This window comes from Prionailurus bengalensis, chromosome B2, assembly GCF_016509475.1.
Source record: "Prionailurus bengalensis isolate Pbe53 chromosome B2, Fcat_Pben_1.1_paternal_pri, whole genome shotgun sequence".
Classification (NCBI taxonomy): domain Eukaryota; kingdom Metazoa; phylum Chordata; class Mammalia; order Carnivora; family Felidae; genus Prionailurus; species Prionailurus bengalensis.
In genome coordinates this window covers 118,443,498-118,466,986 of record NC_057349.1, presented here as the reverse complement: position 1 = coordinate 118,466,986, position 23,489 = coordinate 118,443,498, and the positions used below count along the sequence as shown (strand labels likewise).

Sequence of the window (23,489 nt, the reverse complement as noted above, 5' to 3'; positions counted from 1 at the left end):
AATAGTTCATCTTTTACCGTATTTTACACAAGTATCAGATGGCAACAAATAGGAAATCAAAAACAAAAAAAAACCCTGGCCCTTGACCATAGATAATTGAGAAGCACTTAGCTACTTGTTAAAGTCATCTTCAAAAGACTCGTTTATAACACCCAAAATAGTAATTATGAAGCTATGCCCCCAGAAAGAATTACCAAATCAGTATGAAATGCCATGGTTTCCTTTTTCAGATTTGAGCAGGAGGTCCCCTATGCATGCAAAACTAACATTGATTGAGTTTTCAGGCTGTGTCTTCCCGAACATTAGCTTACTATTCAAAATGGAGTGCCTTATAGAGACTTTGTAAAAATTCAAATATAATTGTATACTCTAAGGTATCATTCCCGAAAGGGGTGGGAGGAAGAAAACACCTTATTTACATTCAATCCTATGAAGCTGGCTCCATCTTTGGGATCAACTCTTACTGACCCTGGTGATCACCTGCACATAATGCCTTAAAAAGGTCTATGGGGAAAGTCTGAGCTCAACCAATAATGCAGAGTCTGTGTGTCTATGCGATCCTGATCTAACTCAACTCCTTATTAAATATAAGGAAACGGAAGTGCAAAAAAACTTAAAAACTACTCAATGTCACGGAGTCAAATGTGGCATTTAGACCTTTTAACTCTCTCCACCTAGTGTATTTTCTATTAGATCAAACTGCTTCTCTGTCAAAGTTCTGCAAAACCAAAGAGCAGAAGTAATTTTCCTTATCCTAGTGGTCTATTTTTTTTCCAACATTTTACTTTTTTAAGTAATCTCTACACCCAACATGGAGCTCGAACTTACAATCCCAAGATCAAGAGTCACGTGCTCTAAAGAGTGAGCCTGCCCCTACTGTTCTTTAAAATATCAAGGGCAGGGGCACCAGGCTGCCACAGTCGGAGGAGCATGTGACTCTAGACCTTGGGGCCAGGAGTTCAAGCCTCATATTGGGTGTGGAGATTACTTAAAAATAAGTGGATAAACTTTCAAAAGATTTTTTAAAATAAAAAATAAAATATTAAGGACAATTTTTAAATAAATGTCAAAAATAGTGTCTTAATGCTAACTTCTAGAAAATGAGTAGAGTATGTTAAAAATTTAAAAACTCAGGGTTTGTGGAAACATGTGCTTTCTTTCTAGGACTAACGCACACTTGTGACATCCAGAAGGTGGGGGTAAATTAAAAGCAAGGGGACCTGGGTAATAAGTCTGACTAAATCATTGAGTTAGGACAAAATTATCTGGTGTCTTTGTGCATCCACTTCCCTACTACCGATGATTTATATGGTTAAAATGATACATCTTCACAGAGAATACATATTTGAAATATAAATTATTACTTTCTTTTACATACATGAGCGTGTCAGAACTTTATAAATCCTATTGCTAAGAAAAAGTTTCCAGCATTCTCATCTGCATTATGAGCATTATCAGAATTGCCTCATGTGATGCCACTGGGTTATATTCCACATGCAATTCTTTAAATATGGAAAATGACATCAATATGCTGTTGAGCTGCTTGTAATTTTAGACATCTAAGAAACAGTCCTACATTTGACTGTAGTAACAAACTAAATCTACTAATTTTAAACAGAAGCCACAGAATATGCTAATAAAGTACCACATATATTTTAAATCCATGCCCAAATACATTTCTAGCCCACCTCCATCTGCTCTTAGTAAAATGGTACATTAGAAATGGAAACCAATTTTAGTATAGTCTAGATCAGAGTTTGTGGGTTAGAATCCTGGCTCCCCTACTTACTGGCTGTGTGATCTTAGATTAGTCACATGAACTCTCTTTACTTCAGTTTCCTCCTAAGTTGAGAATAATAATAATAGCTACCTCACAGGGCCATTTTTGAGTGAGTTAATACATGAAAGCTCTTAGACTACATTCTGGTACAAACTAAGCACTATAATTAGCTATAACTATTAGGTGTTACCCAGAGCTCAAAAGAATTAGGGAGATAAATGTGTATCTGCTAAGATCATTTAGAAAACTCCAAAAGTAAACTGACATAAAGTATAAAGTATCCATTGTTTTTCATCATCCAGACCACTTGTATCCCCTATGATTATATAAAATGAAAAATAATCTTAAGCAGTTTTTTAAAAATTAAATATAATAGTGCAAAATAGTTCTAAAGTAAAACATCCATTTTTTAAAGTAAAATCACAAACTAATTCTAGATAAGTTCTCAGCATCCTTCTTTTTACATCCCATTGTCCAAATCAGGACACAACCCCAAATAGCTCCGGAAGCCGAGATAGTAAGTATCTGCCAGTTCCCAACCTATGCCTATGTGGAAAAAGAAATCTACAAAAGGAAAAAAGGAGGGGAACAGAAGTTGGCAAGGCAACTAGCCAGGTCTATTTCAGTCCTGCAGAGGCAGCACTAGATAGTGAAAAGAGCATTAACCCCAAGACTAATCTTCCAACAAGCATCTTCCTATCAAGTCACTTCATTTCTCTATCTGCGAACTCAAAAAGCTGGCCAATCCTTAGAGAAATAGCTTATTCTAGGTCTGAGGAATAAAATATACCAGAGGATCCTGGCTCTTCAAAGACTCCTGGCACCATGTCAGAAGGTCTCTAGAACCAGTTTGAAAGTCCCAACACTGGCCAATGATGGCGTAATTTAAGCATCAAATAAAATCATCACTTCAACACAATAGGAAATTCAGAGCATTTTTGCAGCAGTCTTGCCAATATTCCAAAACTTATCAAGATTCCTTAATCTGGGGTGTCTGGGTGACTCAGTTAAGCGTCTGACTAGAATGTAAAGGGCAGAGGAACACATTAGTGACCATAATGTAGGTACTTCTATACAACTTCATTTCTTCAAATATGGGGCGCCTGGGTGGCTCAGTCGGTTAAGCCTCCGACTTCAGCTCAGGTCACGATCTCACAGTCCATGAGTTCGAGCCCCGCGTCGGGCTCTGGGCTGATGGCTCAGAGCCTGGAGCCTGCTTCTGATTCTGTGTCTCCCTCTCTCTCTGCCCCTCCCCCGTTCATGCTCTGTCTCTCCCTGTCTCAAAAATAAATAAACGTTAAAAAAAAAATTAAAAAAAAACAAATAACACACACACACACGCGCGCGAAAGAAAGGAGAACTACAGATGAAAAGAAACTGAAGAGATGTGTCAATCAAATACAATGTGTGGACTTTACTTCCTAATTCAAAACAATTTTTTTAATTACGACAGAGAAGTGTGAATACTGACATAATATTTGATGATATTAGAAATTACTCTTATTTTTTGTCATGAGAAGCATATTTTGGATATGCTTTTTGTTAAGTATCCTTATCTTTTGAAGACACATACTGAAGTATTTGCAGATAAAATGTATCTGGAATATACTTCAAAATAATCTAGTGACGAAGAGGTGATATAAATAGATGAAGCTCAGTCTACTATTCTACTTTTGAATATGCTTGAAATTTTCCATAATTGTATATATATATATTTTTTTTTTAAAAACACCCAGGGGCATAGGAAGGACAACTAGATAATCTCTACCTAGAGTCTCTTCTAGTTATAGTTTTCTGTGATCTGTGATAAAGGTACTAACTTAACACCTATAACAATTAGGACTCTCATGGTAAAATTCGATCAAGAATGGCGTCCAGCAGCTCCTGGCTGGCTCAGTTGGAAGAGCATGCGACTCTTGATCTCGGGGTCGTGAGTTCAAGCCACACACTGACTATAGAGATTACTAAACAAAAATAAATAACCTTAAAAAAAAGATGTCCAAACTAATAATCCAGCTGATTTTATAACCTCTACTTCATTTCAAAATTAACATAGTAGAAAGAGAATCCTGAACCCAAAGTCTAGTTTTTCTTGTTTTTTTTTTCCAAACTGCTAGTATCAACCCACTACTAGGTTACTAAATCAACATAGAAGATAATTTAAAAGCACTTTTTAAAACCTAGAATAGAATGGAATATGGTGGGGTGGAGTAGAATGAAATGGAAGAAAATGTTGTAGACCAGACTAGAATACTACAGAATAGGATAGAATAGAAGTAACATTCCACCTGCTTATGGTAGGTCTAAGTACTGCTCCATGAAATTTGAAGGTTTTTCATACACGTGTGTACTGGATGGCAACATGAATGTATTCCTTACTGTGCACTAAGACACTGAATTGTTTCTGCTATATTTTACTCAATAAGAACAGGCTTAAAAATGTGGTATTTAAGAGACCACTGAGGGGCACCTAGGGGCTCAGTCAGTTAAGCGTCCGACTTCAGTCTAGGTCAAGATCTCACTGTTCCGACTTCAAGCCACGCATAGGGTTCTGTGCTGGCAGCTGGGAGCCTGGAGCCTGTTTCAAATTCTGTGTCTCCCTCTCTCTCTCTGCCCCTCCCCTACATGTGTTTGTTTCTCTCTCTTTCTCTCAAAAATAAATGAACATTAAAAAAAAATTTTTTTAAAAAGAGAGAGAGAGAGACCAGAGACTTTTAGCATTTTCAGTTTTATACCTTATCTGTTCAAAACTAAACTATGCAGCCGCTCTGGAAAACAGTGTGGAGGTTCCTCAAAAAATCAAAAATAGATCTACCCTATGACCCAGCAAGAGCACTGCTAGAATTTACCCAAGGGATACAGGAGTGCTGATGCATAGGGGCACTTGTACCCCAATGTTTACAGCAGAACTCTCAACAACAGCCACATTATGGGAAGAGCCTAAATAAATGTCCATCAACTGATGAATGGATAAAGAAATTGTGGTTTATATACACAATGGAATACTACGTGGCAATGAGAAAGAATGAAATATGGCATTTTGTAGCCAGGTGGATGAAACTGGAGAGTGTTATGCTAAGTGAAATAAGTCATACAGAGAAAGAGGGGAAGGGAAAAAAAAAAGTTAGAGAGGGAGGGAGCCAAACCATAAGAGATTCTTAAAAACTGAGAACAAACTGAGGGTTGATGGGGGGGGGGGGAGTGAGGGGAGGGTGGGTGATGGGGATTGAGGAAGGCACCTGTTGGGATGAGCACTGGGTGTTGTATGGAAACCAATTTGACAATAAATTTCATATTTAAAAAAAAACAACAAAAAAAGAACAAAAACAAAAACTAAACCGTTCTTCCTGTAGCAACTTATTTTTGCCATTTCAAACATTCCATAAGTCCATTCTACAGATATCCAGAGAAGGAAAACCATAACCTTGGAATATAATAGTCATAACTGTATAACAACTCTTTTAAACAATTCTGGTATCATGAGAATGAATTGGGTAAAATCCCAATTCAAAATACCTCTTAAAGGGTCACCTGGGAGGTTCAGTCAGTTGAGCACCCCATGCTGTCAGCACAGAACCTACTTGGGATTGTCTCCCTCTCTCTCTGCCACTCCCAGGCTCAGGTGCACACACGCACTCTCTCTCTCTCTCTCTCTCTCTCAAAAACAGATAAACATTTAAAACAAACAAAAATACCTCTTAAAAACAAACAAAAAAACCTCTTAGTAAAAATAAAGAAGTACAGTTTTTCTTTTTTTTCTTTTAATTTTTTTTTTATGTTTACTTATTTCTGAGACAGAGAGAGACAGAGCATGAGGGGGGAGGGGCAGAGAGAGAGGGAGACAGAATCGGAAGCAGGCTCCAGGCTCCAAGCTCCTAGCTGTCAGCACACAGCCAGGTGCGGGGCTCAAACTCACAAACCATGAGATCATGACCCGAGGCGAAGTGGGTCGCTCAACCAACTGAGCCACCCAGGCGCCCCAAGAAGTACAGAGTTTTTCTAACTTCCCTTAGCTCTCTCTAATCTTATCCATAACTATTTAACTTTCTTTCCAACTGGATTACCTAAAATTTTCTTTTATGGGCACCTGTCTGGCCCATTCAGTAGAGCATGTGACTCTTGATCTCACAGTTGTGAGCTGAAGCCCTATGTTGGCATAAAGCTTACTTAAAAAGTAAATAAATAAAAATAAATAAAATTTTCTTTTGTTAGGCATCACTGCCAGGGTAAAGTTGGAAATTATATAACAAGAACTGAGCAAAAAAGAAAAAAGAATCCTGTGACTACTTATTGCTATACCACAGTTATATTTGCCCTTGTAATAAGTTTATTATTTCTATTTTTTAATTCAGTGAGTCCTGCGGATTTATGGTCAGGGTTACACACTGAGCCCAATACCTCTTTTCCCTGGTTTGCATATCTTCTTTGCCTTTTATTTGCAAATTTAATTTGTATGGCCAGAACATAAAATCTTCTCTTTCCTTATCTAACTTCATTTTATTTCTAACTTTGAAATCACAATCTAAATTCTAAAGTACAATCTGCAATTATTCTTTTAATTTACTTTATATGAAAATATAATGAGCAAAAGTATTCATGTAAAATCTAGTTTACTAATAAAAGCATTAAAGATCAGTGACCACAGAAGCAAAATGGAAAAAGCTTTGGCCATGCACCCTGGGTCTTTCACTGGATTAGAGCTCATAACCTCATCTCATAAATTTAATTCATTACACTGCTAATTTTCATAACGATTTCAGTAGCCATTTCAATGTACTCTAATGAATCTGGTCCTGTTGATAAAGGCTGAAATTCTCTGATCCGTGCAGGTGTTTTCTTACCCAAAGCACATGTCATTTTATGCAATTTATCTAGTTTTTCCTTAAGTTTTATTTATTCCCTCAAAAAAAAATAAACTACAAGAGAATGAGTTATGAGAGAAATTAATTGCTATTGTTGGTTGATTGTTTTCAGACTTCCTCTTAGCCAAAAGGCTGAAAACACACTAGATTCTTGTTTTGATAATCTTTTCTTTTTTTCTTGTCATATAAGCAGTCAAAATCTTTGAAGTAACCATTTTTAAAACTCCTCAATTTATGACTTAGAATATTAACTTCTCTATTTCATGGCATTACTCCCCCTTATTATCTGAGTAATCTTTAGCAAATTACTAAAACTTTCAAAAAAAAGAACTTTACCTCTCTCATTGAGTTTCTCTGAGGATTAAGAAAATATAAAGCACTTAGCGATGTGTTGGACACCCTTGATGACATGATTATAAAATACTGCTCTCAAGATGAATTTTTTTAAAATATTTAATTTAGCAAGTATACTTGGGCAAAAACTTTGCTGAGATTTATAAAATTTTACACGTATTAACAAGTTGAATCCTCTCAACTCCTGAAATAGCTACAATTATAATGACAATTTTCCAGATAATGAGACTGAGCCTTAGACATTTGCTCAAAGGACACAATAAGGAAGTATAACAGCATGGTGTTGGGATAACTAGACAGCTACACGGCAAAGAATGAAACTGGATCACTTTCTTACACCAGACATAAAAATAAACTCACAAAATAAATGTGAGATCCGAAACCATAAAAGAAAAGGCAGTAATCTCTTTGACAGTTTTCAGCAACATTTTTCTAGATGTCTCCTCAGGCAAGGGGAAAAAAGGCAAAAATAAACCATTGGGACTACACCAAAATAAAAAGCTTTTGCACAGCAAAGGAGACTATCAACAAAAGAAAAAACAACCCACTGAATGGGAAAAGATAGTCACAAATAATATATCCAATAAGGGGTTAATATCCAAACTATATATTGAACTTATACAAAACCAAAAAAACAAAAAAACAAAAACAAAAAACAAAAACTTAAAACATGAGCAGAGAACCTGAAGAGACATTTTTTCCAAAGAAGACATACAGATGGCCAACAGACACGTGAAAAGATGCTCATCAGGAAACTAATTATCCAGAAACTACAGATCAAAACCACAATGAGATATCACCTCACACCTGGCAGAAGGGCTAGACTCAAAATAACAAAAAATAAGCAGCATTGATTGGCAAGGATGTAGAGAAAAAGGATCTCTCATGCTGTTGGTAGAAATGCAGGCTCGTGCAACCACTGTGGAAAACAGTATGGAGGTTCCTTAAAGGGGTGTGTGGATGGCTCAGAAAGTTAAGCATCTGCTTCTTGATCTCAGCTCAGGTCATGATCTCATGGTTTGTGAGTTTGAGCCCCATATCAGGCTCTGTTCTGGTGGCACGAGCTTGCTTGGGATCTCTCTCATGCATACACACTCAAAAATAAACTTTAAAAAATAAAACTTAAAAACAGAAATACCATATGATCCACTAATTCTACTAGTGGGTGGAAAATGAAAATGCTAATTCAAAAAATATATGCACCCCTATGTTTATTGCAGCATTATTTATAATAGCCAAGATATGAAAACAACCCAAGTGCCCATGGATGGACAAATGGATAAAGAAGATGCAGTATATACATGGGAGTATATACACTGTATATACATCATATGTATATATATATACATATACACACATACACACACACACACACACACACACATATATATGTACACATACATACAATGGAATATTACCCATAAAGAGAATGAGATCTTGCCATCTGCAACAACATGGATGGGGCTGGAGGGTATTTATGCTAAGTGAAATAAGTCAGACAGAGAGAGATAAATACCATATGATCTTACTTATATGTGTAATTTAAAGAAATAAATAAACAGACTCTTAAACACAGAGAATAAACTGATGGTAAAGGGGATTAAGAGGTACAAACTTTGAGTTATAAAATAAATAAGTCATAGAGGTAAAAAGCACAACATTGGGAAAACAGCCAAAAATACTGTAATAATGTTGTATGGTGACAGAGGGTGACTACATTTATCATGATGAACAGAGTAATGTACAAAATTGTTGAATCAGTATGTTGTACACCTGAAACAAACATAACATTGTATGTTAATTACACTCCCAAAAAATTTTTTTGCGGGGGGGACGGAGATGGGCAGAGGCAGAGAGGGAGAGAGGGAGAGAGGGAGAGGGCGAGGGAGAGAGAGAAAGAGAAAATCTTAAGCAGACTCCATGCAGCCCAATATGGGACTCAATCCCAAGACCTTGGGTGAAATCAAGAGTCAGATGCTCAACTGACTGAGCCACCCAGACACCCCCTGAAAAAAAAATGTTTTTAATTTATTTAAGTAGTATCTACACCCAACATGAGGTTTGAACTGACAGCCAGCCAGACACCCTCAAAAAATTTTTTTGAAGAGAAAGTGTAGAGCCCTGTCAGTCTGACTCCACAGCCCTTGCTTATAACCACCACAGTTTAACACTATTAGGAATAATGTTAGTGGACATGATCAAAGAGGAATAAGTTTATCCAACTTTCTATTTAGTGAATCAATGAAGCTTACATTTTTAAAAGCAAGTTTTTAAGCACATTTAAAAATTCTAATTGTAGGGGCGCCTGGATGGCTCAGTCCATTAAGCTTCTGACTTCGGCTAGAGACATGATCTCACTACTCATGGGTTCGAGCCCTGTGTCGGGCTCTGTGCTGACAGCTTAGAGCCTGGAGCCTGCTTCTGATTCTGTCTCCCCCTCTGCCCCTCCCCCACTCACACTCTGTCTCTGTCTCTCTCTCACACAAAAATAAACACTTAAAAACATTTTTTAAATTCTAATCGTATTTTTTCATAAAAAGAATAAAAGCCACTCATAAAGAATTAGCAAAAGGCGCTAAAAAATTGCTCAAAAAACCGCTATCTTAACACAACCACTATGAATTCTGGTGACAGATCACACAAAGTACTTATACTACTGTAAACAAACAACCCATACTTTTTCCACCTACTTTTTGACTTTGCACTGTAGGTATGAAATATTCCTCCCAACACAGTTTTCAGAAATATTATTTTCATAACAACATGTAATTACATAATGTGTAATTTAAAGCATTAGTATAGCTTACTCAATCACTCTCTAATTTTGGACATTTGGGGTTTTTCCCCCAATATTTCTACTATTTAACAGACATTGTAACACATATATTTATGAATAAGACCTTTTTCCACAAGTAAGACTATGTCCTTGCATTGGGAATCCCATGAGTGGATCTATCCCGTGTTTGAACATTGCTGGAGGTCCCAACAAACTCCATTCTAAAAGGACTCAGTACATTGTCACAAGCAAGGTAGACAGGACATTAAAAACACTGCATATTATTTTGAAATTGATATTTTTGAAAAAGATATTGCCAATCTGATAAGTTATAGCCATATTTTAAGGTACATCCTTTAATACATCTGAAGTTGGATAACTCTCCATATATTTATTTACTAATTGAATTTTATCTTCTACTTTGCCCAGGACCATTATTACCTGACACACTGCAGGCACTCAATGTGTGTGGAATGAATTAATGTATTTATTGGGATTTTCCAATGTTTTTTGTTGTCTTGTGCGTTTTTCTAAGGGAAAAAGATAAAACCTTTGTAGTATGTGACACAAATATTTGCCTTAAGCCCTTTCATAAAAATTTGGAATGTGTACTCCATGTTTCCCCAATCAATTAGAGATGATACAGAACATAACTGATCCTTTTTTATTTTTTTTAAAGTTTATTATATATTTTTTTAGTAATCTCTATTCCCAAAATGGGGCTCAAACCCATGACCCCAAGATCAAGAGGCAAGAGGCATACACTCTTCTGAATGAGCCAGCCAAGTGCCCCTACTTTATCCTTTTTTAAAATTGACTCAAAAGAAGCCTCTGAGTGGCTCAGTCAGTAAAGCATGCAACTCTTGATCTTGGGGTCGGGAGTTCCAGTCCCATGTTGAGCACAGAGATTACTTTAAGAAAAAAAAGAAGTTAAAATTGACTCAGGATAATCACTTACTATACCAGGTGTTAAGATTCCATCTTTATTTGACACAGCATTCTTCTATAAAAAATTTTATTCCAGAAAAGGTAGGTTTCAATCAGTATTTTATAATACTTAAGAATTGAAGAACTTTTTTTTTTTTTAATTTTTTTTTTTCAACATTTATTTATTTTTGGGACAGAGAGAGACAGAGCATGAACGGGGGAGGGGCAGAGAGAGAGGGAGACACAGAATCGGAAACAGGCTCCAGGCTCCGAGCCATCAGCCCAGAGCCTGACGCGGGGCTCGAACTCACGGACCGCGAGATCGTGACCTGGTTGAAGTCGCACGCTTAACCGACTGCGCCACCCAGGCGCCCCTGAAGAACTTTTTAAAATACATCTTAATGCTTTTAGCTAATAAACAAGTAACAAAATAATTTCCCAGATCTTTAAAGTCTCCAATAATTACAAGGTTAGAATTCTGTGTGAGGTAAAATAAAGATAATAACTTTGATATGAGAACTGAATTCTATACTTATGAAAGAAAAAAGGCACTCAAATATTTTATTTTGAATCTTGATTTAAAATGTGGCTTGATAGGTAAGGGCCATGATTCTCTTAAGAGAACTGAGTTGGTTAAACGAAAGCTCTCCACCAATTTATAGTCCATGGGAAGCACACTAAGCTATTGCTTCCAGCAGGAGAATGACTCTTCGTTGCAGACTCTCATTCAACTTTCAGAGGCAAGACTAACAGCAACTCCAAGCATTTTCCAGATGGTTTGCTGGGTTTCTAACCAACTAACCACTGACACTTCCATCTTGTAGAGAGAACAGACCCACCCAGGCCCAGGTCAACAACTCAGTGATGTTATATTTTCTCCCAGAATATGTTCAACCTATAGAGCCAGAAGATGTGACTTAGGTTGTATTGCTTCCTCAATATTTGTAGAAGATTTTCTTTCACACTTACATTTAGATAATTTATTTCCAGTGTGTATATTTATATTCTAATATATATATAGTTCTAATACGTTTTATGTTTAATTCAGCATAAAACTCTAATACGTTTTATATTGCAGCATATAGTAAAATAATCTCTTCTCAAAAACAAAACAAACAAAAAACGTAAACACCCATTTTGGCCAACCAGACCACACGACACCTAATCGTGACACAGCACCCACACTCAAGGTAACACAGTTGGCGCCTAAGACCCTCTGAACCAAGCATTTGGGGAGGAGTTTTCTTATTGGCAAGGATTCTCCTTCCCACAATGTTCTTGTTAGCACTACTTTCCTCGTCACCCTGCCAGGGTTTCTATCGGCAAGAATGTCTTGGCAGTTAACTCACACTTTCCACCCACCAAAGGAAACTAAAAGAACCAAAGGCAACAACCAGCAACTTGAGAATTTTAAGGTTGTCGTCTACCACAGGCCAGTAAATTGGTTACATTTCCATGTTAATAAATGCAAGAGAAAAGCCACACGAAGTCCATTCAAGCCACAAACCAGTTTTGGATACAAACACTATTCCTATAGCTATCTTAAGTTGAAGGGTTGACAACAAAACTCCCAGTTCTTGTGCATTTCTATAAAAATCTCATTTCATAAAAACTAGCTAGTAGTTTCTAGTTTGCAAAGAATTTTAGTATTTGTTTCTAGTGTCTTAGTAAATGCTATTATAAAAGTGAGAGGGAACAAGTTGTCCCCAAATAACTAAGGGATATGTTTCAAAGCTTTTGTAAATAGCATTTGTGCATTATTTTACATCTCTCATGGCCCTCTTGCCCACATTACCTCCTCTGATCTGTAGAGCAACACTGGGAGGAAAACAGTAGGGAATTCCGTATGGTTCACAGTCGAAAAGCCCAGCTCACACAGTTTAAGTGTCCAGGGCTACACGAGTAGAAAATGAAATAACCAAAACTCAAAACCCAAGTTTTCTGTTTCTCTCATACCACACTGACTGTGTGTAACTTGGAGCTTAGAATTTGAAATCTATCTTCCCACAAAAATAATATTGTACATGGTGGTTTGGAGTCTAGACTAACCCACAAAGCCCTCTAACTCACAAAGACTGAACTATCCAAAAGTACTATACAGCTAAAAATGGACTTATGTGTGAGCCTGGGTGGCTTGGTCGGTTGAGCGCATGACCCTGGATTTGGCTCCAGTCATGATCCCAGGGTTGCCGGATGGAGCCCTGCTTCAGGTTCCAAGCCGAGCATGAAGCCTGCTTGGGATTCTCTCTCTCCCCCTTTGCTCCTCTCCCCCTATTCACAAGTGCACTCTTTCCCTCATTAAATAACTTTTTTTTTTTAATTTAAAAAAAAAAAAAGACTCAGGAGCCTCGGTGGCTCAGTCAGTTAAGCCTCTAACTTCGGCTCAGGTCATGATCTCACAGTTCGTGAGTTTGAGCCCTGCATTGGGCTCTGTGCTGACAACTCAGAGCCTGGAGTCTGTTTCAGATTCTGTGTCTCCCTCTCTCTCTGCCCCTCTCCCACTCGTGCTCTGTCTCTCTCAAAAAATGAATAAACATTAAAAAATTAAAAAAAAAAAAGGACTTGTGTGGACTGACCCAAGCCCCTTACACGCACTTCTTTAGTAATAAATATAACATATACTACAGGGAAAAGATCCTATCTCTATAAATGATTAGCTAACCTTCCCAATGCCCATCCTCTGAAGAAGTGGCTAGTCCATTCAGAGCAGGAAAGGAGTGCAGAGCCACAAACACATCCCCTTCCTTCTTTCTGGTCCCAGTGGTCATTGTTTCTCCTCACCAGTGGAGATCTAAGAATACAGCAGCTTCAGAAATAGTATTTGCTCTCTGGGATTCTGGCAGTATCTCTCTGTCAGTCCCAAGTAAAAGCTGTTTGTTCAAACAGATAAGCTCCGTGTCAGTTATGTAAAGTCATAAGTACCTAGAGCTGGAAGGGTAAACAAGTCCCCGTCTTGTTCCAGCCTAACTGATGAGCACTCCAGTGGGAATGATTCGAATTGGAACAGGGCTGAGGGGCAAGAAGGGTGGATGGGAGATGCCCATCACAGGCACGTAGGCATGGCTACTCAGGAAAATTCTGCTTTATTTTACCTCCAAGTTAGAGAAAGTAATGAAATCAGAAAGAAGGGATTGCATTTTTTAGATAATACTCAAGGCATTCGCTCAAAAAGTAGGAAATTAAAAGGAAAACATGATTAAATCCTTGCTATTCTTGCCCCTTGTTTCCAAAGGATACTTCCTTCCATCTAACAGGTATAGTACTTCTTCAAATGAAGGCTCCTTGAACAGCTGTAAAACCCCTAAAAGCGGCTCTTCTCTACAGGCTAGCTGTAAAGGATAAGACAGGAAACCGTGCCCTGCCTGAGGAAACACCTCTTTGTCCTTCCTTTTCCCGTTAGATTATGGAATGGAGAAAAAATTACCAGAGATTTAATACATTTTAAGTATCCCTCTCTCCTTCTATCATCCCAAAACATAAATCAGCCTTGCTGGGTAGGAAGACAGTGAGAGAGAGAGCAGTGTGGTTTCTGAGCCTGGATGACCACCAGAATCGCATGGGATGTTTAAAAACAAAAAAGATCCCCTGGCCTAACACAAAGGTGGAAAAGAGGAATCTGTACTTTTCCATCACTCCACAGAAAATCCAGACGATCAGCTAAATCCAAGGACAGTTAATATAAAGGAAAGAACCCTGGATGGTTCATACTTACCCACCAGGCCTGTACTCTTGTCAAACCTCCAGGATGCTTCCCAGGACACCTACTAACCCCACATCCAGGTCAGATGCCTCTCTTGACACACCCTCGCCCCATACACCCCCAAAGCATCCTGCACAGCATTCGTCTCAAAAGATTGTAACTGTTCACCAAAGAAATGACTAACAAATCAGAAATCACAGATTTTGGAAGTAGTTATTTTCAACTGTGTGAATTTAGCTAATTAACTTCTCTGAGTATCATTTTTTTTCTTAGAAATAAAGAGATTAGGGGCGCCTGGGTGGCGCAGTCGGTTAAGCGTCCAACTTCAGCCAGGTCACGATCTCGCGGTCCGTGAGCTCGAGCCCCGCGTCAGGCTCTGGGCTGATGGCTCAGAGCCTGGAGCCTGCTTCCGATTCTGTGTCTCCCTCTCTCTCTGCCCCTCCCCCATTCATGCTCTGTCTCTCTCTGTCCCAAAAATAAATAAACGTTGAAAAAAAAATTAAGAAATGAAGAGATTAAACTAATTCTCTTAATGTTTATTTATTTTGAGAGAGAGAGAGAGAGAGAGAGAGAGAGAGAGAGAGAACACACAGGGGTAGGGGGAGAGGGAGACAGAAAATCTTAAACAAGCTCCACGCTGTCAGCACAGAGTCTGACACACAGGGCTCAAACTCATGAACCCCAAGATCATGACCTGAGTAGAAACTAAGAGTCAGACGCTTAACCGACTGAGCCACCCAAGTGCACTCTAATTGTTCTTCCAAACTACCACCTCGATTTGTTGTTCAAATTGCAAGCTAAACACTGAGAGTAAGTAAGGACCCCAAGAAGACAGAGTCCACACCCATGGAGGCAGGAGTGGGCCCAGCCCCTTCTACCACCTGGACAGATGTTCCTTGCAAGGTGGCAAGGAACCCCACAACGGGGGAGAGCCAACTAATTTCTTATGGATCCTCTAGTTATAGAACCTCAGTCAAGATAAAACCGTATCAAATGATAGCCAGGCTCTACAGAAGACACCAAAGTAAGGGGCACAGAGTATACAGTCAATAAACATTTGTAGACTACATTGGTGCTTTCAGTTGTTTTCTATTCGCAAGTAACCTGGATAGTAGGCAAGTCTGTCTCGTTTTCAGTACTTACTTGCACACTCATCTTGAATATCTACGGTGGCAAATGGCATGTCTATCAGAGAATCCATAGCACTAGCTTCAAACTCTTCTTCTTCAAATGCTTCCTTTTCTTTTGACACATTTTCACACTCACTAGACTCCATTCCTCCTGTAACATATCAAAAAGAAAAATGTATTTTTGAACATTATATCCTACACTACAAGTCACCTGAATTCAACATAAATTAACATCTGTTGGGAAATGACACAACTTGTCTTCAAACATACCGTAAACCTATCTAAGTATTATTTGTATCCTATTCTACATTTTTATAATGCACTTTTACATCAAACAGCATTAATAATTTTCTGAAGCACAGTATTCAACTCAGGGTTAGACGGAGACGGAGTTAATCAACAATCCTCAAGATCTTTTGTAGCTATCTCTTCTTCATTCTAAAATTACATTTTTTTCCCCGCACACTTTTTGAAAACAAACAACGTTTTGTCAGTCTCCTTCTTGTTTATTTTTAACAATATGATTTATGTGTACTCATTTGTACAAGTTCTAACCTTTATTTTTTTTCCAGTAAAGACTTTAAAATTTTTTTCTCTCCATTATTATATTCGTATTGGAAATTCAGTTTAAAAGGCAAGGCTCTAGGGGCGCCTGGGTGGTGCAGTCGGTTGAGCGTCCGACTTCAGCCAGGTCACGATCTCGCGGTCCGTGAGTTCGAGCCCCGCGTCAGGCTCTGGGCTGATGGCTCAGAGCCTGGAGCCTGTTTCCGATTCTGTGTCTCCCTCTCTCTCTGCCCCTCCCCCGTTCATGCTCTGTCTCTCTCTGTCCCAAAAATAAATTAAAAAAAAAAAAAAACGTTGAAAAAAAATAAAAGGCAAGGCTCTAAATATGCTTCCTAGAAATTCAGTGATTAAAAAGCGAAAGATCTTATAGCTTCCTTCACAGGCCTCCCAAGGACATTTGCTAGTATTAAAGCCACATTTCACATTTGGTCTTTGTTTTGTTTTCTTGTTATGGATGGAACAGCTATGCGTCTCGGGTGGAGGTGAAGGGAAAGAGGGTGTCCGTTCAAGCTGATAAAGTTAACTGCAAAATGTATCAGTAGGTGGTAGTTCCAGTACCATTATTTGCAACACTTTTATTGAAAGAACACAAGTGTGGTTTGAAGTAGGACTGAACAAAATCTTGGGATAATTGTATTTACTAAAGACTAATTTACCATGAAAGGGATTAATGAAGTTATTTATTTCATTTTGTTGTAATCCTCTATTTTCAAATATAATACCTAAAAACCACACTCCATTAAAAATATGGCTTATAATATGGGGCACCTAGGTGGCTCAGTCGGTTGAGCGTTCGACTTCAGCTCAGGTCATGATCTCACGGCTCAGGAATTCGAGCCTTGCTTGCATTGGGTTCTGTGCTGACAGCTCAGAGCCTAGAGCCTGCTTTGGATTCTGTGTCTTCCTCTCTCTCTGCCCCTGCCCTGCTTGCACTCTCTCTCTCTCTCTCTCTCTCTCTCAAAAATAAACATTAAAAAAAATAATAATTTAAAAAAGAGGGAGGAAAGAAGGAAAGAATAAAAGAATATGGCTTACAGTATACAACATATCACTGAAGGTCATAGTTAACATATATATCCAAAAAATCTAAATTTTTATTGCAATCTGAGTGGTCTCTATTATTCCCACATACACACCACACATGCACGTGTGCGCACACACACACTCATCTATTTTCTAGATATAAGCAAAAAAACACCCACAAAAATATTTTTATATAAATTAGTCATGTTAAATACCAAAACAAACAAAAGCATTAGTACATTCTTAATAATGATGCTATTTATCAAGTATGAGTGCCTGGCACTCAAGTGTTCAACAAATATTATCTTAGCATGAGTCTAATCATAAACTTACAACTATTTGAAATATGTGAGAACAAGTAAAGGTTCCCTCTCTATTTTTTACTTGCATTGAAAAATACAAATGCAGTTTACACCGAAACAAAAATTTTAATAATAGATCGACACATATCTAGTACCTTTGGGCACTTGCAGCTACATGTAAAGAATCATTACTGACCCGCTTACACTTGAAAAGGTAGCAGCAAAGAGTATCTGGGCAGTTAAATATGCACAAAGCTGAATGAAAAATCAGAACAAAATGAAACAATCCCAACTTTTGTTTTTCTCTATTGTATCCTTAGCCTAAGAACCTGTTACTAAGCTCTGAAGAACTAATGTACCCCATGGTCACTGTAATTAAATACTGTAGAATATACTTGAAATTTGCTGAGAGACCTTAAGCATTCTCATCCAAAAGAAGCATGTGAGGGGACGGATGTGTCAATTAACTTGACTGTCGTAATCCTCTCACAATACATTATAGAAAATCATCACGCTGTACACTTTAAATATATACAATTTTATTTGTCAATTACATCTCAATGAAGCTGGGAGGAAAAAAATAACTCAGTGACATGAAATTGGCCATTAGCACTGACATTTCAATTGTAGCTCTAAAGTCCATGTGCCACTTGGAAATAGACTGGATTCTTGACAATACATGGAATGGCATAAGAGGCTGACTTCTGGGTTCTAATGATACACTTTGAAGGCAAAAGGAAAACTTGAAAAGCACAATGAATTAAATTTTGTCATTTTTTAAATGAAAATAGTTCTTGAAATACTTTAGTTTCTCTCGAGCTCAATTAACCGATAGAGGACAGGGTGATGTGGATCCCTCTAGCTACACCAAAAGCAGACTCAGGAAAGGACAATGGTGAGGTAAAAAGGCGAGGCCAGCTGGCTGCTGTAACAGAAAGGGCCTGCAGGGCTCCTGGGGGGCTCAGTCCATTAAACATCCAACTTCAGCTCAGGTCATGATCTCGCGGTTCCTGAGTTCAAGCCCCAAGTTGGGCTCTGTGCTGACAGCTCAGGGCCTGGAGCCTGCTTCGGATTCTGTGTCTCCCTCTCTCTCTGCCCCTCCCCTGCTCACACTTCTCTCTCTCTCTCTCTCTCTCTCTCTCTCTCTCTCTCTCTCTCTCAAAAATAAACACTAAACAAATTAAAAGAAAAGAAAGAAAGGGCTTGGTACCAGGAATCAGAAGGCTGGCATTCTAGGGCCGTGTTGCTCCCACTCACTAGCCATGTGACCCCAGGCAACTCATACCAACTCTCCAGGCTCGACTATTTATCTCATCTCCTAGATGACATCGCTGTCCTAGTTGAAAAATTCTAAATCCTGGCTGCATTTAGAATCACCTGGAGCTTTTTAAAATTACCAATGTCTCAGTCCCACTCCAGGTCAATCAAATCAGAATCTCTGGAGATCAGGACAGCTGCTGGTATTTTCCTAAAGCCTCACAGGGTGATTCTAATATGCAATCCAAGTTTTAAAATCACTGCTCCAAAAGACCCCCTTTCAACTTTCACACCCTTTCACACCAGGAGATTATGTTAACAGTTGAAAATAATCAACTTAAAAGTGAAAACTTAGGGGCGCCTGGGTGGATCAGTCGGTTAAGAGTCCGACTTCAGCTCAGGTCATAATCTGGCGGGGAGTTCGAGCCCTGCATTGGACTCTGTATTAACAGCTCAGAGCCTGGAGCCTGCTTTAGATTCGGTCTCCCTCTGTCTCTGCCCCTCCCCCACCCATTCATTTTTTTTCTCTCTCTCGCTCAAAACTAAATAAACATTAAAAAAAAAAAAGTAAAAACTCAGATCAGATGTTTACTGTTAGGGAAAACTTTCTTGATCCCCAGCTCAGGGCTGAGTTAGGGAATCCTATCCCCTTCCCAGTACCTAGTGCTTCCTCCAGTCATAGGACAAATACACAATGTGGTAGGTGTCCATTAGTCTGTCTTCTCCTTTAGACACTAAGCTAAAGTAATCATATATAATTTACCACTCAAACTGGGACACTTTTGAAAGTGAAAGAGGACACTTTTCATAATTACACCCCTACGAATAAGTATGGTCCCCATATAAGTCCCTTAAGTGCCACATCTTCTCACTTGATTCCTCAATGCCTAGTACAGTGTTCAGCTCACAACTGGTGACCAATACGTTTGTACTGAATGACTGGATACAGAGAAGCACACACTTGAGAGTAGTTAATAAATCATTTCTGGTGCTGAAACAGCAGCTTCAGCACGTCACAGATTCTCCTTTTCACAGGACAATGAAGGAAAGGTACTGCTATCCCAAAATATAAAAGATGAAGCATATGACCTGCTCAGTATCATTCTCCATCTTGTTAAATAAGGCATATATAAACTCTTGAATGCAATGCTATGTCAAATCAACAGTCCAGAACTTGAAATACAGACTTCATTCCATTAAACTACGGAACAAAAGAAACCATGTTTGTAGATATGAATTATTAAATAATAGCATTTAAACCATAAACTGGTTGTTTTGAGTACTTAAAACTTGGTCTAACTATAGTTAAAATTATCTTTTGCACAAATCCAAATAAGAATGATGCTAAGTGCATTCGTAACAAAAATGAGATGAAACTGGGAAACTACTCCTACTAAAAACAACAGCTAACACTTGAGCATGTAGTAATGTTAGGCTAAGCTGGAATCACTTACAGATAATGACTCCTTTAATCCATACAACCATGGTATCGGGGAGGTACTATTAACTTACTGATTTTACAGACTAGCCAGTGAAGTAACTTGCCCAAGGTTACAGTTTAAACATACATAGTTTATGGAGCTGTAAACTGAGGGAATCCTTTCAAAAAACACTCCGGCAATAGATCAGGAGCTATAAAAATGTTCTTCTCGCTAACATATCTGTGTCTATCACATATATTGACAAAGACTCACCACAGCTTTGTTTAAAGAAAAAGTGGAACAACTTTTCAGAGAATAAAGCATACTCACTCTAATGACAACCAAGAATAATGGTTATGAAGACTAGCACAACCAAAAAAAGTTTATTACTAATACTGAATTTTTAAAGCAAATACAATATTATATGTTCTATACAGACAAAGACTAAAGGAAATGTAAATCATTTCTAAATGCTGACATAGCCATACTCAATATATTTATATCCCCCCCTCTGCTATTCAAATATTTTAAATAAAAAATTACTCTTAGAAAAATTTAAGGCGTACATACTGAACTATATGTAAGTATACACTAATATTCAAATATATGTGCACTTCAGCAAGTGACTTTATTAAAGACAGGCCAACAGAGGGGAAAAAGGATAGCCAGTTTTGCCCTTTGCCACAAAAAAGGCAAGTTTCCTACTTGGATAATAAAATGTGATTTCATTAGACAAGATTCTTCTACTCAGTCTGCTAGTTACATTCCCCAAGACCCAATGGGAAGGGTCACTGCTATCCATGCTAGTCCGGGTGTGGCTACTAAAAATAGTAGCATCCTACATCTAGATAAGGGTTGAGCTGTGTGATAATCCACAAGTCAGCTTTGCTTTCCTCTTCATAAAAAGACACCAGAAATACAATCCATTACTAGAAAGAAATGAAGAAAATAAGCTAATACTGTGTGAAAAGGAACGTTACTTGGTAAACTCCAAGATCATCTTAAACTTCACTAGTTTGAGGGAAAGGCCCAGATGCGCCATCAGTATCCAGAACTGCAAGGACACGCACTAAGCAGGGCGCCCGGGGTGTGGGTCTCCTTTCTCCCGAACGATTCCCCACCCACTCGTCCCGCCCTCCGCACCAACCCACAAGGTCATTTCCATAACATCTGTACACAAATTTCTATTAGTTACTGGCTGTCATGTAACACATTTTAACGCTCTTTATATCTTTTTATGCGTTTACACTACAAATATCCCGCCGGGGAGCGTCTTTTCTCTGATTGGCTTTTGGTCCCTTTCACCCCAAGTCCAACCCTTCGCTCGCTCTACCCACAAAGTTCAGTTCACAAGAAATGCGGGCTTCAGCTGGAAATGAATTCTGGGCCCTACTACAGATTTGGCGCCAGTTTAAAAGAGGTCATTTCCACACCTAGAATAAAATTCTACGTGAAACAGCGGGATAGCTCGGGTCTTTAATGTCTGCGATAAACAAGGAAAACCGCGATTTTGTGGGTTTCGTTGACCACACAGACACCGTCGGGGGGGCGGAGGGGATGACTTGAAATTTGAACTGAAGGTCACAAGATCAGAAAGGGGGAAACAAAAGTGAAACTTGGGGCAGGTTCACACCCCTCGCCTCCCGCCACACCAACAGCGCCTGCACTGGAACGCTGGGTTCCAAGCAGCAGCCAGCACACCCGGTTGCGCGGGGGGCCTCGGCGCGACCCCGAGTCCCACTGGCACCGACAAGGGACCCCGAGCGCGGCGGGCGTGAGGTCGCGCTCCCCGCGCTGGTGGCGCCGGCGGGGCGGCGAGGCCCGGCCCTCCCCGAGGCCGGGCAATGAGCGGGGCCCACGCCCCCGGCCGCCCACCCGGCCCGCTCGGCAGCCCGGGCTCACCGGCTCCGGGGCGCTCCATGGCGGCGGCGCGTCGGGGCGGCGCGTCCGGGCAGGCGGCGGCGGCGGCGGCCCGGCGCTGCGGCCCGGGGCCGAGCGCGAGGCGGAGGCGGAGGCCGGGGCGGAGCCGGGGACTCGCGGGCGGCACGGGGGGGCGGGACTGGAGGAGGCGACGGCGGGGGGCGGCGGGGGCTCGGGCCGCGGCGACCAGGCCGGCGGAGACGCCGAGCCCCCAGAGCCGCAGCGCCCGCGGGAGCCGCATGGTCAGGCCCGGCGCCCGGCAGCGGCGGAAGGGGCCGGGCGATCCGCCCGGTGGTACCCGGATTGGGGCGAGCGACGCCGGCCCCGCTCGGGGAGGGCGGAGAGGCCGCCGCGATCGGCGCCCGCGGAGATCTGGGGGCGCCTCTGTGCCTCGCGGCGCTGCGTCCCCGTCTGCGCTCCCGAGCCGGCGGCCTCTTGCGGCCTTTGGCAGCCCTCGGTTATTTCCCGTGGCGCGGCCTTTCCCGCCCCAAGCTTTGGGATTAGGGTGAGTTTGGGACCTGCCTCCAAGCATTCCGTGGCCCGTGGCCTCCTGAGGATCCATGTGTTTAGTTTTGCAAAGAGCTTTCAAAAACAGTTCTGATTACAAAATATTTGCAAAGAACGAGATGTACAAGAACGAGACCATGTCCATCTGTATAATTAGATGTGTTATTGACTTTGCTTTAAAAAACAAAAAAGTCAAATTGTGGCAAAGTCTCTAATTTTTAACAATGGCTTTATGCCTAGAAATGGAAACCGGCTGATTTTTGTAGATTAAAGCATCGGTAAAATGGGAGGAAAAAGCAATTTACTTAATTGGGGGAGAGGAGGCCTTTTGACCTTGGAGCAGAATTCTACTGGACTTTTAAGTGCAAAGAAATCTGCATTTAAGAAAAATTAGACGCACCCCTTAAATTAATGTAGCCTGTTTTGCGGATACCACTTGACTTATCTTAAATGCGTCCTAGAATGGGAATGGAAGCAAAGAAGACCTTGGTACAACCACAATAGTTGACATAAAAATCATACACAGGAAGTAATAAAGCTCGTTACTCTCATTCTAAAATTATTGTAGCAAGTTGAGTATTTGATTTGCACACTCATAACAATCATGGGCTGATTAGAGAGGCCTGACGGATTCCCCTGTCCTGAGGTTGTGCAGGTGAATAAGACATCTTTTTTTAAGGAGCTCATCACCTAATAACAGAGAAAGAAACACGAGTATCTGCAATAAGTTATACACTAAGAGCTGCAAAAACAAACAGAAAAAACAATCCACACTGCTATTGAAGGGGATAAGAATATGCCACCCCAAAATATGTCACTCTGACATTAAGATTTGGGACTGGGGGCAATTGAGAAACTGCAATGAAAGAACCCTGCCTTCCCCCTTTCTATGAAAAGCAGGGTAAGTGTCAGTTTGTGAAGATGACATACATTTCCATTTGTAAAGATTTTCCCCTTTTCAGGAAG

General features: G+C 39.9%; 1 protein-coding gene across 3 annotated transcripts in view; it reads right to left on the bottom strand.

The window, feature by feature from the left end:
- AKAP7 (A-kinase anchoring protein 7) overlaps positions 1–22,278 on the bottom strand; it is a 149,839-nt gene extending 127,561 nt beyond the window's left edge. For all 3 annotated transcript variants that reach the window (XM_043592377.1, XM_043592376.1, XM_043592375.1), the window contains exons 1-2: positions 21,999–22,278; positions 15,543–15,680 (exon numbers count right to left, since the gene is read on the bottom strand). In XM_043592377.1, coding sequence (XP_043448312.1) covers positions 15,543–15,680; positions 21,999–22,257 — 397 coding nt within the window. In that variant the 5' untranslated portion in view covers positions 22,258–22,278. The remainder of the gene's footprint in view (positions 1–15,542; positions 15,681–21,998) is intronic.
- Positions 22,279–23,489: the final 1,211 nt, after the last annotated feature.